The sequence below is a fragment of the Aquarana catesbeiana genome, linkage group LG04 (assembly GCF_042186555.1).
Source record: "Aquarana catesbeiana isolate 2022-GZ linkage group LG04, ASM4218655v1, whole genome shotgun sequence".
Taxonomy (NCBI): domain Eukaryota; kingdom Metazoa; phylum Chordata; class Amphibia; order Anura; family Ranidae; genus Aquarana; species Aquarana catesbeiana.
Genome location: NC_133327.1, coordinates 219,198,208 through 219,214,893, shown reverse-complemented (window position 1 = coordinate 219,214,893; position 16,686 = coordinate 219,198,208). Strand labels below are relative to the sequence as shown.

Sequence of the window (16,686 nt, the reverse complement as noted above, 5' to 3'; positions counted from 1 at the left end):
CCCCCGGAGGCGCGCAGCGGCTCGATATTCCTGATCACGTCATATGACGTCCAGTCAGGAATATTAAACCACTTTGCCACCATCATTTGGTAATAGGGCGGGCGGCAAGTGGTTAATGACTAGATATATGTAGAGACAGAAGCTGGATAAAGAAGATCACCTGGCAGATCAGTGCCAATATGAATTGTAGAAGGTGGTACAGGTAGTTTTAGCCCAATCAGGTAAATATTGCTTATAACCTTAAAGAGGTGTTCCAGCCCCCCCCATGAAAAATGAAAAGTCAGCAGCTACAAATACTGTAGCTGCTGACTTTTAATATATGGACACTTACCTGTCCAGGGTTCCCGCAATGTCGCCACCCCAGCCAATTTTCTGGTCAGCTGTCAGGTGCTGCCGCCGCCATTCCTGGTAAGGGAAACTAGCAGTGAAGCCTTTCTTTTTTACAGCCGGTTCCCTACTTGGCCCAACGGTGGAAGAAGGAGGAGGGGGCCAAACTTCCGAGGGACCTGTCAAAAACAGGTACCCACCCTCTGCACTTAGCCGGCGGTTCGGCCCACTTTTTTTGAAATCCTGCCAGCTCACTGCTCCAGTGTGAAAGCCCTCGGGCTTTCACATTGGAGTGACAGGAGAGGCGCTTTACAGGCACTATTTTTAGCGATATAGCGCCTCAGTGTGAAAGGGGCCTAAGGGCCTTTTGTCATTGTTAATTGTGCTAATTAACTCACCTATTGTCTGCTAGAAAACTATTGAGGGATGTGTTTATATTTGTAATAATGTGTATTGTACTTTGTACCCTGAGTGGAGGGGCTTGTTGCTGAATAGTCTGTGTGGGTACTGAGTCACCCAGGTGGCTAGTTGTTTAATTAACTTAATGTTTATAGCAGGGCTCAAAATTTCAAGTCCTGAGCTACTAGCCAGGCCTCAAAGGTTACTCACCACCAGTTGCCCCACCCAACCCCTACCCTGCCCCGCCCCTAAACACGCCCTTATAAATTATCTTATGAGATTACACTTAAATGTTTTATGCAGAATTAAGTTATAAAAATAAATATAAACAACAACTTTATCCATGCCCATCAGTGCAGCCTCACCTGTGCTCATCAATGCAGTCTCACCTTTGTCCACCAATGCAGCCTGCCCGTGTCCACCAATGCAGCCTGCCAGTGTCCACCATGCAGCCTACCCGTGTCCACCATGCAGCCTACCCGTGTCCACCATGCAGCCTCCCTGTGTCCACTATGCAGAGGAGAGGAAGAGGATTGCCGGCCGGATGATCAGAGCGCCGAGGAACATCACTGGAACAGCTTTCATTTCAATAGCAGTGTGTTCCCGCCGCTCAGCGTCACATACAGCCCCGCCCCCTGGCCGGGGAACTTTGATACACATCACTCGTCCCAGGTGATCTGTCTATCAAAGTCCTGGGACCAGGGGGCTGGGCTGTGTGTGACAGCGAGTGCGGGGAACACTCTACTATTGAAATGAACGCAGCTAGTGATGTTCCACGCGCTCTGATGATCCGGCCGGCTCCCATACAACCCGCCTGCCGGTAGTGCTTGCCCCCACCCCCGCTCCCAGGCAGCCATAGCTCTCCAGCCTTTAAAATCCACTCGCAAAATGCGAGCAGGCGATTGGAATTTTTGAGGGCTGTTTATAGTAGATGTTGGTTGTTGTAATTATATTCCTGTGTGCAGTTTGTATTGTTAGGGTAATATGATCGGGGGGGGGTCCTCCTGTGGGGTATAAAGTATCTGTGTGAGTTTCAATAAAAAGTATTTACTTTGTTTTTTACCTCAAATCTTGTCTGTGTTCGATATTTGAGGTAAAAAGGGCTTTTATTAGCTTTCGCTCTGCTTGGAACAGTTTGGAGGGCAGGAGGCGCTGGTTGGAGGACGGAAGCACCTAGTCGGGGGTGCCCAAGCGGTTCCATCACACTGGTAACATTGTGTGGGATTTCAATACAGCACAGAAAGTTACAAGCTCACTGGAATTCTGTCAGGATGAACATATATACCGTATACAATAATATGGTTTCAATTTTACCACTTTAATGAACAGGCACACATTTGAAAGAAACAAATGCAAAAAAAAAACATTTAGAATTTCATCTAGTTCTTCCAGAACTCTGTGTATGCTTCTACTATAGGACATTGAATAATAGATTATGCTTACAGTATATAAATAAGAGTATAGCATCATTTTCATTTCTGAGGAGGTTCCTGTGCTGTTTTTGGTTAAAGTTATCATTACATAGGTGACTTGTAAGTCATTTTATTTTGTACCAATGCTTCCATAGCAATATTACACATGATTCATACTCTTCATCAGTTTTTCAGTACATTCATTTGAAATTCAATTTGTGCTAAAGGAACATCACATGGACTGTCTTTGTTTTCAGGTGCTGATACATCTGTAGATTTCAAAGAATCAGGATCAGGAGCACATGGACTTGGCACAGTGTTATTGCTGTTATTGTGTGCAATAGGCGATATCACTTCAGATGGCTGATCTGATGGCACTGGAGCAGATGATGACACCGGGCCAGGTAATGATAAGCTTGTCATGTGGAATATGTTTCCCAAGCGACAGCAGATCTATGGAGAGCAAAACAGATTAATAGTAATTCCAGGAAGATAGTAATATTCTGGACCCACTTCACCTTTCTGCATAAATGGTTTAGCAATCTGCATGTGAAATTGGATGCAGAAAGCCTCATTATACATTGTAAGGCATTTCTCCCATCTCTGCATTTTTACTCATGTTGTTCCAGTCCCATTACCTATAATGGCAGAGATCTCATCATATATAGTATGTGCAGTTCTACATGCATTCAATCGCATCAAAATGCAAAAGTGCTAGCTTAAAGCAAAACTCCAGCATTTTAAATAGTGCCATCACCCCTTTCAGTAATCACAGAAACCAATCAGCTTCTAACCCCAGCTTGTTCAATTAAGCTATGGCAATAAAATCAGGAAGCTGATTGGTTTCTCTGCAGAAGTGTGACTCATTTGCACTCTCTAGCTTTAGTAAATAAAGCCCCCAGTGTCATTTAACCAACATCTTGTGAGCCCCCTGAAAGTGTGTCACCAAGCCAACTGGGACAGACAGGAGCATGCTGCAATATGTTTCACCTCTTTTTTCAGCATTTGGGACCCACCCATAGGAGAAAGAAGAAGAGGAAGGAAAAGAACCCATGATGTCACATGACCAGACAACTGAAAACATACAGATTTGGGGGGTGCTCTAACATGGGTGGAGCCAGGAAAAAGGGGCTATTAGCTGGATTTAAATTTTGATGAGTTTTATACATATAGAAATACCTCATACAGTATATATTATCTCAATTTACTTATTAATGAGCAGTAAAAGCTAATTCACTGTTGCAGTGTGTTAAACACTATGGGGTTGATTTACTAAAGCTGAAGAGTGCAAAATCTGATTCAAATGTACACAGATACCAATCAGCTTCCAGTTTTTTTTTTTTTGTCAAAGCTTAATTGAACCAGCTGAAGTCAGAAGCTAATCTACTACCATGCACAGCTGCACCAGCTATGTGCTCTCTAGTTTTAGTAAATCAACTCCTCTGCTCCACGTTAATGCACGTTGCATTACGGCAGCCCATTCCTGCAGCATTTTTACTAGCGTTATGGTGTGCTGCAAGGCAGGTGCTTTGGGAAGGTGACAATGAATGGCACCACAGTGCACCAATGCACTGACTGTGGACTGTAGTAAAATATGGGTTATTGCACAGTAGTGGTGGCAATGGGCCCTTAGTTGTTCCTGATTTAATAGAAATAGCACACTGCACTTAGACCCCTTTCACACTGAGGCGCTTTTCAGGTATTTTAGCGATAAAAATAGCGCCTGAAAAGCATCTCTCATGCGTCCCGAGTGCTTTCACACTGGGGAGGTGCGTTTGCGGGATGGGGAAAAAAAAAGACCTGCAAGCAGCATCTTTGGGGCGGTTTGAGAGCCGTGTATATATGGCTCCTAAAACACCCTGCCCATTGAAATGAATGGGCAGCGCTGCCGAAGCGCCTGCAAAGTGATTCGGCAGTGCCGCAACACGGGCGCTTTTAACCCTTTCTTCCGCCGCTAGCGGGGGTTAAAAGCGCCGCTAAAACTACAGTAAATCGCCACTAAAACTAGTGGCGCTTTACCGCTAACGCACTACCGCCCCAGTGTAAAAGCAGCCTAAGGCAAGCTATTTGCTTCCCTTACAAACAGTTGCCTGACCTCAGTTTATATAAAACTTTTTCAGTACTAGATGCAGTAGTTTTTCAGTGCTCATTTCATACTGACATGAACAGTTTCTAAACATAAAGAATATGTTACCTAACATTTCATATTCCTGATATGTGCCTGCTGTACTATGTACTTGTATGAAAAAGTATCCTGTTCTCTTTGTATTGCTTCCTTTGTGTGAAATTCCTGGTATTCCTGACAGTCCCTCTGCTTTCTTATTAAAAACGGACCACACTAGTCATGTGAACAAACCATGGTCAGATCTCTAGCTATGCTGGGATATGCTGGGATTGCAGTGTGATCTCCTTCAATAATCAGACTTGTCCTGACGTGTTCCCCGCCCCCTTCCCCCTGCACAGCCATTGACTGGGAAACTGGGTGTGCTGCTAGTTCTCCTCCCCCAGCTCTTATGCAGCCAAGAACAGAGGGAATGTGATCACTTTTAAAAAAGGGGGGAAAAAGTCTTTATAATGTGTTTTTATATCTGTACACAAATGTTTTGCCTTTAATTTCTATTTTAAATTGAATGGGCTGTTTTACAAGGTGAGGGTTTACATATACTTTAATATTAATGTTTACTACAAGCTCCATGAACACTCAATATACTTGCTGTGAGAATTATAGAAAAATTTATATATTTACACATCACTAATAATACCTAATATCATGCCTAGTGCGTGTATATCTCTTGCAAAAGAAATGTGAAAACAGCAGAGGCTGTTAAAAGCAATATAGGACTTTCTAGAGATATTTTATATATAACAGTGGTTATGTAATGCTAATGAGAACAATCCTCATCTGTATTTCTGTTTGTCAGAACTGACGCAAAATGTGGTTGTGGATGTGAGTGAGGGATATCAAAATACAAACAGCCTGTTGGCTATGCTTTGATCAAATCATATTCCCAAAGCTTAGAGCTAATTCCTGTTTACTGTGCTTTACAACATATTTTCACCGTGCCACTATGTAATCTCAGTTTTTTTGACTGTTAGGCATGATGTATCTGCTGACATACGAGCCCACTTGTCTGTTATATGGCCGAAGGCTAAATGGATCATTAGTTCTTGACACTATCATCGGCACAGGTTGGTTTCCTTGTAGGGCCTTTAAGCAGTTGGCATGACTGTTCTGTGTGCAGAGTGTGGCCAATATTCTGCAGATGGGGTAGTTTTTGTATTGTGATTTACCTTAGGCATACAAAGGTTAGAGTTAGTATCAAGAGTTGTAGGATTACTTGCACTTTAGGAGTAAGGCTCGGTTCACACATAAACCGGCCACGGATCCCACAGCAACGCTGTCCATCCCTGTTCTCTGTTTCAGGGACGAATCAGGGCATAATCTTTGCCTGAATTTGGCCCTGAAAGGGAGGCAAAGACGCACACGTTTCTGTGCAGTGCGCTCCATAGCCCCCCAGAGACATGTCAACTGGCTCCATAGAGAGCCGGTCATATTCTCCTGCTAAGCGAACTGGATTTGGAGAAATCCGCATCCAATTTGTGTTGCATAGGTGTGAACCCAGCCTAAAGGTAAAAGTTTCAGTGATAGTTAATTAGTGTATGTGCTTAGCTGCGAAGCCAGTGGGGTGAACCTACCATCTGTGGGATTTTGACTGAAAGTCTGTAGGTCAGAACCCACCTAAAAGGTAACAATACTGATGATAGTGATGTACCACAGAGCCCAGGTTGGTCTATGATAGCTGGCTTCACCTCAAAACTGGAGCACAGACAAAAGTGGACTGCCTTTCTCCCATGTTAGTTGGAAACCTGGTGCTAAATCATTCGTAGACAGTTATTTTCTGGATTTCGTGCATAGCAGAGCAACTACCTCACTTTAAGTCATCCCTTGAGCCAAGTTTTCGTCTTTTTCCACCCACAGGATGCAAAAAGTGGGGAAAAAGTGCTGAAGCATGTTGGCCTCCATCAGCTCAGGAGTGGACAATGACAGCCCATCAGTTAAGGTGCTGCTAGGAGAAGGACCTCAATGGTGATATGTTTATGACCCACCCTGAATAAAAAAAACTCGGAGAAGTTGCTCTTTGCCACGTGTGGTGAAGACACACTACTATTGCTAGGCCCTGGAACGAGTGGCTTAAAGTAAAAGAAAAGCCTAAACACTATTCTTAAAAAGCCCCCCCCCCCACTTATCCAGCATACCCAGTGTTGAAAAAAAAAAAAAAAACGGAGTTGTGTGCTTACCTTTTCTAAATCTGGTTCAGTAACATGATCCTGCCACTTTGGCTCCCAGTTTAGGAGAGCACGCGACAATGGCTGTGAATTCTTGGAGCCGTGATGTCACCAATGGGTTCCCCTGGCCCAACCAGTGTTGGTGTTCCCTCCTCTCCCCGTAGCAGCCATTTACTGACAAAGAGGAGCCAGAGCTTCAGGATTACATAACCGGTCCGGGGCAAATTAAAAATAGATAAATACATGGATCTTCTTTACACAAGGTATGCAGGATAGGAAGGAGAGGGAACCTTTTTAAGAATATGCACGGCTTTTCTTACACTGTAAAAGCCACTGGTGGGGAGCGTTTTAGGCACAGGGTCTTAAGGGACTTAAGGGTTGATGGCCAGCTTGGCCCATCAACCCTTAAGGAATAATTTGAGGCATGATAGTTTTACATAATAACATTGGTCCAGCTTGGACCAATGTAACTATGTATATACGCTACCTTGTTGATGCCCCTGGAAGGTAGAAATAACTGCAGTAGACATCACCACTCCAGTGATCTCCACTTGCTTCTGGGTCCTATGCTGAGTGGCCAGCCTGATGCATTGTGAACAAAGGTGTTTGACTGCTTGGCATTGGTGCATTCTCTGAATGAAAGCAAAAGCATACTCTGATTAGACGAGATGGAGGGCATGACACCTCCTGCCTCTCCACTTCTTTCTTTTTCCAATTAGAGAATGCTTTCCATGCATTTAGAAAATGCAAAGCATTCTCTGGATGGCACCCATACTGAGCAGCCGATCTCCTGCATGCAGAATGCTCAACTCTATTCTTATGGAATTTTGAGTGCCCATTTTTCTTGGGAGACAGTGGTAAAGCACACAAAGGCTTTTGTATGCGATTTGATTTTGGGAGAGAGGGGGTCAATAAATCATCTTTCATTATAATGGAAGGTCCTATTTAATGGTTGTGAGGAGGGTAAAAACATTATTTTAGAAGCTAGGTTAAAAAGACACTGTTACCTGCCAGATACTGTTACTTACCCAGGGCCAATGGGGCCAATTTTCAAAGAAAATTGGAGCATTTGACCATAGGCAGCCAATCAGATTATTAGTTAAAAATATAAGACTGACTGGCTTCTGGGGAAAAATGCTTCACTTTTACTGGTCTCGCAGGTTTACCAGTTCCTCAAACTGAGCATATTTACTGGTCTGGTATAATATTAACAGCCTCAAGTAATTCACTCTCTGATTAGTTGAGTTAATAGGAAAAATGCAGAAACGGTAAGAAAAGTGGGTGTTCTGTAGTGCATACAGTGCGGCTAAACACTGGGTGGGTAGATAATTCCAGTAATTTCTGTGGAATGCTGTGATTCATTTTTCATGGCACACAGTTTTAGGGATATGGAAGATGTATCCAGAGAAAAAAAAATGCTCAGTTAAAGACTCACAAATACATGCTTATATAAAGTGAATAACAGACAGCCAAAAGGGAAACTAAAATATGATCATAAAACATAACTGCAAGAAAACGGTGGCTTTCCTGTTCATCTACTCATTCCATCATCTCTTCTTTAGGTAGAAGCAAACAATACAGAAGTTACATCATAGTTGCACAGATGAGTTTAGACTATATGTAAATCCTAACTTCTCCTTTTTGTCCCCTCTTGGTCTTTTAAAAATAACAGTGAGTGTGTTGTTTAAACTGTTGTATATTAATCAATGCAATTGGTGCAATAGAATATCTGTTGATCCTGCCAGACATCCAGTCCTGTCCTGTGCATTCTGCAGTATTCTAAAGCATGCCTACCTTCCTGGCCAGGAACTACAGAACACATACCCTCCATGTTATAGAGAAGAGGAGAGGAGAGGAGAGGGGAAAATATTTGTAGTCCTACACACTTCCCATCCTAGGGTGATAATGCTGCTCTTCCATACGGTATAGTTATTGACCATTATCACCAAAGGAAAGGAGGTGTGCTACTGACAGGATAACCAAAGGCAAAAAAGCATGAAAAAAAAAAAACACAATTTAAACACTGGACATTTTTTGAAATGCTACAGTGAACAACTGACAGCAAACAGTCAGATTCTAGTGTACTGTAACAATGCAAGTGATCAATACTGATCGGCTGCTGTGGGTAACTGATCTTTGCACATTACTTTGTGCCAAGCTATAAAACCCTCATTCTCATGTACAATTGTACGGTTCACTGATGGAAAGCATTATAACAAATTAAATATGCATAAAAAATGTATGCCTGGGTCACAATTTTGTCTGAGCACTGCTTTTACCAGTTGTTCATAAATATGTCACATTAGCTCATGCATGTTCACATCACTAGAATGAATACTAGTGGGAACCATTTCAAAGAAAAAATGTTTTGCTCTAAGCAACAGCAATAATTATTCTCACACAGGAAACTGTTACTTACAAAACAATGTATTGGGAGTACAGATAATTACACTGTATCACATTTTTTTGTAATATATATATATATATATATTTTTTTTTACAATCTTTATTTATCAAACATTTTTACAAAATTTTTATATAAAACATATACACATACATACATCTACACAGAAAAAATAAATAAATCATGGTGTATAGGGGCATTCACAATTAATATTCAGATCATTTTATATATCCCCATGGTCTATACTAGCATCATCTGTATACATTTCTGGATATAATTCGTTACTGTATCTTTGCACGGCCCCTATATCTGCAACACAATACTATCCCAGTACCCCCCATCCATACCCATCATACACCCTCAACCAATCCTCTTACACAACACCACTCAGCTAACCGAAAAGCAAAAAAAAAAAAAAATTTCTCCAATTCAGAAGAACTCTCCCCCCTTCTCCAACTCTTCATCACAGTATTTGCTCTATCGTTATCCCCTTTTTCTCGTTCCCCTATCGCGGCGAGGTTCTAGACTCTTCCCGCGCTCTTCCTGTACATACTCATCTCCTTCCCTCTAATATCATCCTCTCCTCTAAGGATCGCATCACTCCTATTTCACATTCCCATTCTTTTATGGAGGGGGCTTTTTTATTTTTCCAATTTCTAGCTATGACGGTACGTGCCGCAGTTATTTAGTACTTCAAAGTTCCCTTTTTTATATTTTTTATTGATCCAGGGATCATTGACAATATCGCCACATATATATCTGGTTGTATCTTTACCCCGGTTGTAGCCCTGTATATTTTAAATACCTTTTCCCAAAATGATTGAATTTCTGGACAAAAATACTAGATATGCGACATTGAGCCTTTTGCTACTTCACATCTCCAACATCTGTCTGTATTATCTGAATTTATTTTGTTCATATCAACTGGGCATTTATACCACCTGGCTAGTATTTTGTAATTTCTTTCTTGATGCCTAGTAGAGATTGATAATTTATGAGTTACTGTAATTGCTTTTTCCCATTTAGCTCTAGGGATAACCATCCCTAGTTCCTCCTCCCATTTTTTTATGTATTGTAATCCTTCCTCCTTGTTTTCTGAAATTAAATATTTATACACAACAGATAAGATATGTGTAGGTCTATGTTTCTGTAACAGTATTTTTTCTAACCCTAACAATGGTCTATTCATTATGGACTCCTTCGTCAAAGATGAAATGTATTGCTGGAGTTGTCCATGCTGAAACCATTTCTTTCTATATTCGGTACCAAGGGCCTCCAATGGGGGGAGTTTATTTTCTTCCATTATTTCCACTATCCTCGTATCATCCCTCCTTTGCCACTTTAGGAAGGTCTTGGCTTTAAAAGCAAGTGGGAATTCTGGGTTGCTAAAGAGGGGGGTCATTGGACCTCTCAATGTAGATCCTATCCCCCTTTTTATCAAATCGTCCCACATTTTCAAGGTTGATACGACCAAGGAGGGCATATCCCCTTCCCGGGGTCTATATTCCCTCTTAATCCAAGGTAATGATTTCAGTTTTATGTCTGTGACTTCTTCCTCCAGTTTCACCCATTGTTTGTTGTCCATATTATGGAACCAATCCACAATCCTGGTTATAAATATTGATCTGAGGTACAACGAAATGTCTGGGAGAGCCAGTCCACCATCCTTTTTTAGTCTATATAATGTTTTCCTATTTATTCTGGCGCTCTTTTTTGCCCAAATGAAACTTCCTATAGCCTTACGGATTTGATTCATTACGGTTCTTAAGGGATATATAGGTATCGTTTGGAGTATATAAATGATTTTAGGCAGTATATCCATTTTTACAATGTTTATCCTTCCCATCCAGGAAAAGGTCCCTCTATCATAAAGTTGTAGTGTCTTTGTTATTTTACGTATTAGTGGAAGATAGTTAAGTTCCTGTATCTTATTCATCTCTCTAGGGATAAAAATTCCGAGGTATTTAATTGCCTCCTCCTGCCATTTAAATGAAAAGTTTTTTTTTAGGAGCTCAACCAAAGAGTTAGACAGAGAAATATTTAAGGCCTCAGATTTATTATAATTCACCTTAAAATTACTCAAATCTCCAAATCTTTTAAATTCTGCTATTAGATTTGGTATTGTCACCACCGGATTTGTGATGTACAATAACAAGTCATCTGCATATACTGACATTTTATAGTCAATCTTCCCTACCTTGATGCCTTTAATATCATTATTCTTCCGAATCGCTATTAAAAGGTGTTCCATAACTAATACAAATAAAATTGGGGACAATGGACATCCTTGACGAGTTCCATTGGTGATATTTACTGTATCCGATAACTCCCCATTTGCCCGTATTCTGGCCATTGGATTATGATAAAGGGCCATTATTTTATCCTGCAGTAGGGGACCAATCCCCCACTGCTTTAATGTCTCCCTGAGAAAGCTCCATCCCACCCTGTCAAATGCTTTTTCGGCGTCCACTGCCAACAGGCAGGATGGGATGGAGCGTCTCCGGGCATATTCCACCAGTGTCAATGTTTTAAGCGTATTATCTCTCGCCTCTCGCTCCTTTATAAATCCCACCTGGTTTAGATGTATATGTGCCGGTATTATTGGGGTAAGTCTGTTAGCGATAATCTTTGAATACAATCTAATATCAATATTAGTCAAGGATATTGGCCTATAATTACCACAGAAAGAGGGATCCTTTTCCGGTTTAGGTATGAGTGAGATATATGCCTGTAGGCTATGCGGGACAAACGGTTGAGAGGTAGATACAGAGTTAAACGTTCTTTTAATAATAGGGATTAAGACGTCTTTAAATGTTTTATAAAACCGTGGGGTAAAACCATCCGGGCCTGGGCTTTTCCCTATCACTAATGAATCTATTACTTTTTGTATTTCTATCTCTGAAAATTCTTGTTCTAACTGTTCTATATCTGTTGTTGCTAGTGATGGTAATGCTGTGTCTTTGATATATTGTTGTATATTTTCTTGATATCTTACCGGATCTGTATTTGCTAATTGGTTTGGTAAATTATATAGATTATTATAAAAAGTATGGAATGCTTTCAAGATACCTTTTGGATCATATATCATTTCATCATTATCTGCTTTGATTTTAACAATGGATGAGGCGTTAATTCGCTGACGTAAAGCTCTTGCAAGTAATTTACCCGGTTTATTGCCATGTTGGTAAAATAACGTACGATTTTTATCCCTAATTTGTAATGTCTGCTCATTAAGTAAATTTTGCAGTTCCGTTTTCTTTTCTGTTAATTCTAATAATATTTCTCCAAGAGGATTTTGCTTATGCTGAGTTTCCAGTTTAGATATCTCCTTCAGGAGGTGGGTCGTTCTATTCCTTTTTGCCTTTTTTAGTCTAGCTCCATCGATTCTGTGATAAGTACCATGAACCTTGGAGTGGAACGTATAGTCCCTTTCCAGGGGATGGAGCGCCCTCCATATATCGACCAGATGATGCTTAGCCATTACTTCCCTAAATTTGACTTTATCCTTAGCCTTCTGCATTATTAATGTTGCTGAAGTATCCCTATCATTATCCAATATAAAATTAAAGTCTCCCCCAATTATCGTAATCCCTCCTCTTTTTCCATAAGATCTGTGATCAATTGTGCTCCTACTTTAGATTGTCCCTGGTTAGGTAAATATACATTAATAAATGTATATTTCTTACCAAATATTAGGAGCTTAAGAAATATTGCCCTACCATCTCTATTTCTCCATTCTTCCAAAACCTGATGTGGTAATGACTTATGTATCGCTATAGAGGCTCCTCTCGATTTTGAATATGCGAAGGAGTCATGATACCAAGAGTTATAATATCCCTTTTGCAACTTGGGTATATGGTCCGCCCGAAAATGGGTCTCTTGAAAAAAAATCACATTTACTTTTTGTCTGTGGAAAGAGTACAGAACCTGCGCCCTCTTTGCCGCTGAATTGAAACCTCTAACATTATAAGAGCATATTTTAATTGAGTCCATACGGAAAAGGAGAGAGAACAAAAAAAAAAAAGCCACAAATCTGTTACCACTCACCCCAATCAACCCAGCCACACAACCTATCTACTCACTATCTATTCGACTCCTTCGAGTCTAACCTTACTGTCACGGAACGCCCCACACTCCGCTTGAGTGCTTCCGTCATATACCGCTTCCTAAGTTCTGGAACACGAGTCCAATGGATCTGGCTATAGGAACCCCAAGAACTAGACAACACCAGTCTTGGAGTACATCAGAACTGCCTTTATTTTGAGATCTCACAGACCTTTTTATATCAGGGATGACTCAAAGCTAACCTAATTAACATGACCTAATTTACTACAAAATGTACCCAGACCAGATGACAGTCTTGTGGGCACCGGGCTTCACACATTAATACAATTAACAATACAAACAACAATCTCCCCCCTCCTCAGCCTAGACCATTCGTCTATTAGCCAGGGCTGGTGGCTAATGTGATCAGCTCTCTCAATTAACATAAACACATGTTGATAACACCAGCATCTCCTCACAGGATGTGTCCCAGCAGAATGAATCAGTCTTATCAGCAGGGGGCTGCTGGAGGAATCCCCCCTCCCTCTTCAGGGACACAAATATACAGTAAGGAGTCCCCATACAATATATACATGACTGAGTCCGATTAATACAGTTCAGACTGGATTTCTCATTCACCTCAAATGCTAGGGCCCATAATCGGTGGGCAACAGGCTTGCACACAGTCCTCTCCAACAGCCTCCGCTCTGGCCATGCCCGTGACATTTCTCCCCTTTCGGCAGGAGACTAACACAGGAGGAGACCCCAGACGGGTTGACTCCGAAGTTAGTAAACAGCTCCAGTCCTCTACTGCCTGTACCCACACAGTACCCCAAACAAATTATCCCAAACAGTGCATTACTCACCCAGCCATCCTCTGCCTCTCTCAGAGAACATATCTGCCGCTGGAGAGAAGACAGGGTGACTGGGCTCACTCTGTCATGCTGTTGGGGATCTGGGCCCACTGCCCAGCATCCCTGGGGTATACAGGTGGAGACTGAAGTTCCATCCACCTTCACAGGAAATCCATCCTCTGTTAGTTGAGGGCAGAGTCCAGCAGTCCTCGGCCCTGTTGCCAGCCCTTCTGCTGGAAACCCCACACCATCTGTTCCGGCTAACTGTTGGAGAGGGAGGCCGACTGCCCCGCCTCCCTGGAACTCTGTAGTTGTTGCCGGTGCTGGGCAGAGGTTGGTAGCACTCTGCCCTGTTGCCAGCACTTCTGCTGGGGACTCCGCATACTCTGCTCCGGCTAACTGTTGGGGCAGGCAGCTGGCTTCCTCCACTCCCAAACTGTGTAGCTGCCATTGGGGAGGTGAGACGGCTGCTTCCTTTTCCATTCCCTCATCTGGCTGCTGGGACGACATGTCGATGGTACTGTCTCCCAGGTACACGGATCTTTGCTGGGGAGGAAAGCCCACTTCCTCCACCCTGGCCAACTGTTGGGGAGGGACAACACACACCTCCTCTCCCTTCTCCCCCTGTATCTGCTGCTGGGAAGTGATTGCCATCTTCTCACCCTGAGCCTCCACAATTGCTGCAGGTGTGGGGCAGAGGTCTTGGACCCTCTGTCCGGTTGCCAGCACTTCTGCTGGGGGTTTGCTAGGTGGTTCCTCCTCTACAGAAATGTCTATTAAATCCCCAGTCTCTGGAAGTGGTAAAAGTGTGGGACAGAGGTCTTGGACCCTCTGTTCAGTTACCAGATCTTCAGCTGGAGAAGTTTGTTTTAACTCCATAGATGCTGCTGGCAGAAAATCACATGTCCCTGTCAGTGTTGTGGGAGAAAGGCCGACTACCTCTTCTCTCAGGAAGGCCGAAGCCACTGTTGGTGCTGGGCAGAACACAGTGAACTTTGGCCCTGATAGCAGCTCTTCTGCTGGAGGCCCATCAGGTTGTTCTTCCTCAGCAGAAAAGTCTATCAAATCCCATGTCTCTGCAACTGATGTCGGGGAATAGGGGTTCACCATCTCCTGTCCATGGAACCCAGAAGATGTTATCATTTCTGGACAGAGGTTAGCAGAGCTCTGCCCTGTTGTCAGCACTTCAGGTTTGGGGACGGCAATCTCCGGATTTTCCACTGCCGATTCTCTGGCATGCTGCTGAACTTGTTCTAGCAGTTTCCTGTATGCCCTTTCCAGATGCTGCTCCTTCCTTAGCAAATGGTCCAGATCAGGTTTGAGCTCTGAGACCCCTGCAAGACCGAGCATAGACTCTCTATAGTCTCTCATGTCCTCAAGGTCAGGTTCCCCTTCATCGCCAAACATAAAAAGATCTGTAAGGTTCTCCCACAGCAATCCAGGGCCGCCAAAGTCATATCCCTCCGGAGAGCATTCTGTTGTCTCCCCTAAATATCCCTCCTCTGCGTGCCATTGCAGAGCCCGATATCGATTGTCCAGCTCTATCTCCTGCTGGACCAACCTGTCCAACTCAGTCACCCATTGCTCCTGGGGCTGCTCTCCCAGGAATGCCATCCGCAATGCCCGTTGGTCACTGGCCCGTTGCTCTTGGGTTGGAAAGCACTTGCCCTGTTTTATACCAGCGAGACGGAGGGCTGCAATCCAGAGCTCCACCCGAATCAGCTGCCTGAGCTCCAGGTATTCATCCTCAGACACAGTCCTGGTGTACGTTGAAAGGATGATCCGCAGCAGCCCCGGGAATTCTGATGCCAGGTCCATATCTCCGCTGGGGTGACTGAAGTCTGCTATGCTGATCTTGGATCCAGTTGGAGGTTTGGATGTCCCAGACTTCAGACTTCAGGAAGCTTTCCCGCTGCTTGCCACCAATGTCACGGAACGCCCCACACTCCGCTTGAGTGCTTCCGTCATATACCGCTTCCTAAGTTCTGGAACACGAGTCCAATGGATCTGGCTATAGGAACCCCAAGAACTAGACAACACCAGTCTTGGAGTACATCAGAACTGCCTTTATTTTGAGATCTCACAGACCTTTTTATATCAGGGATGACTCAAAGCTAACCTAATTAACATGACCTAATTTACTACAAAATGTACCCAGACCAGATGACAGTCTTGTGGGCACCGGGCTTCACACATTAATACAATTAACAATACAAACAACAATCTCCCCCCTCCTCAGCCTAGACCATTCGTCTATTAGCCAGGGCTGGTGGCTAATGTGATCAGCTCTCTCAATTAACATAAACACATGTTGATAACACCAGCATCTCCTCACAGGATGTGTCCCAGCAGAATGAATCAGTCTTATCAGCAGGGGGCTGCTGGAGGAATCCCCCCTCCCTCTTCAGGGACACAAATATACAGTAAGGAGTCCCCATACAATATATACATGACTGAGTCCGATTAATACAGTTCAGACTGGATTTCTCATTCACCTCAAATGCTAGGGCCCATAATCGGTGGGCAACAGGCTTGCACACAGTCCTCTCCAACAGCCTCCGCTCTGGCCATGCCCGTGACACTTACCAAGTAAGTTCCCTAGATTGGGGAATAAAAGGATATCCTCCCCAGGATTGAACGTGCCTAGCCCAGGCTATATTTTTATTATTCCAAAAAAAAAAAAATACCCCACCGTATCAGTTAAAAAAAAACTCCTCTAATCGGGCATATTATATAAACAGTTATAGCCCATATATCCTTAAAGAAAAAAGATAAAAAAAAAAAAAAAAAAATTATATAAAAAAAATAGATTAATAAATAAATTCTGTATCCATTACAAAATTTAGTGGGAGAGGGAAAGAAAAAAAAAAAAAAAACATGAACCCCCAAAATAGTCCCCCTATCCCACCCAGTAAGCTAAAGAACCTCAACCGGATCAACTATCTAGTGTGATATACAA

General features: G+C 42.8%; 1 protein-coding gene across 4 annotated transcripts in view; it reads right to left on the bottom strand.

Annotated features, from left to right (window-relative positions):
* Positions 1-2,036: 2,036 nt before the first annotated feature.
* Positions 2,037-16,686, bottom strand: part of SAMD7 (sterile alpha motif domain containing 7) — a 106,257-nt gene continuing 91,607 nt past the window's right edge. For all 4 annotated transcript variants that reach the window (XM_073626170.1, XM_073626168.1, XM_073626171.1 and 1 more), the window contains one exon: positions 2,037-2,591. In XM_073626170.1, the coding sequence (XP_073482271.1) occupies positions 2,322-2,591 (270 nt within the window). In that variant the 3' untranslated portion in view covers positions 2,037-2,321. The remainder of the gene's footprint in view (positions 2,592-16,686) is intronic.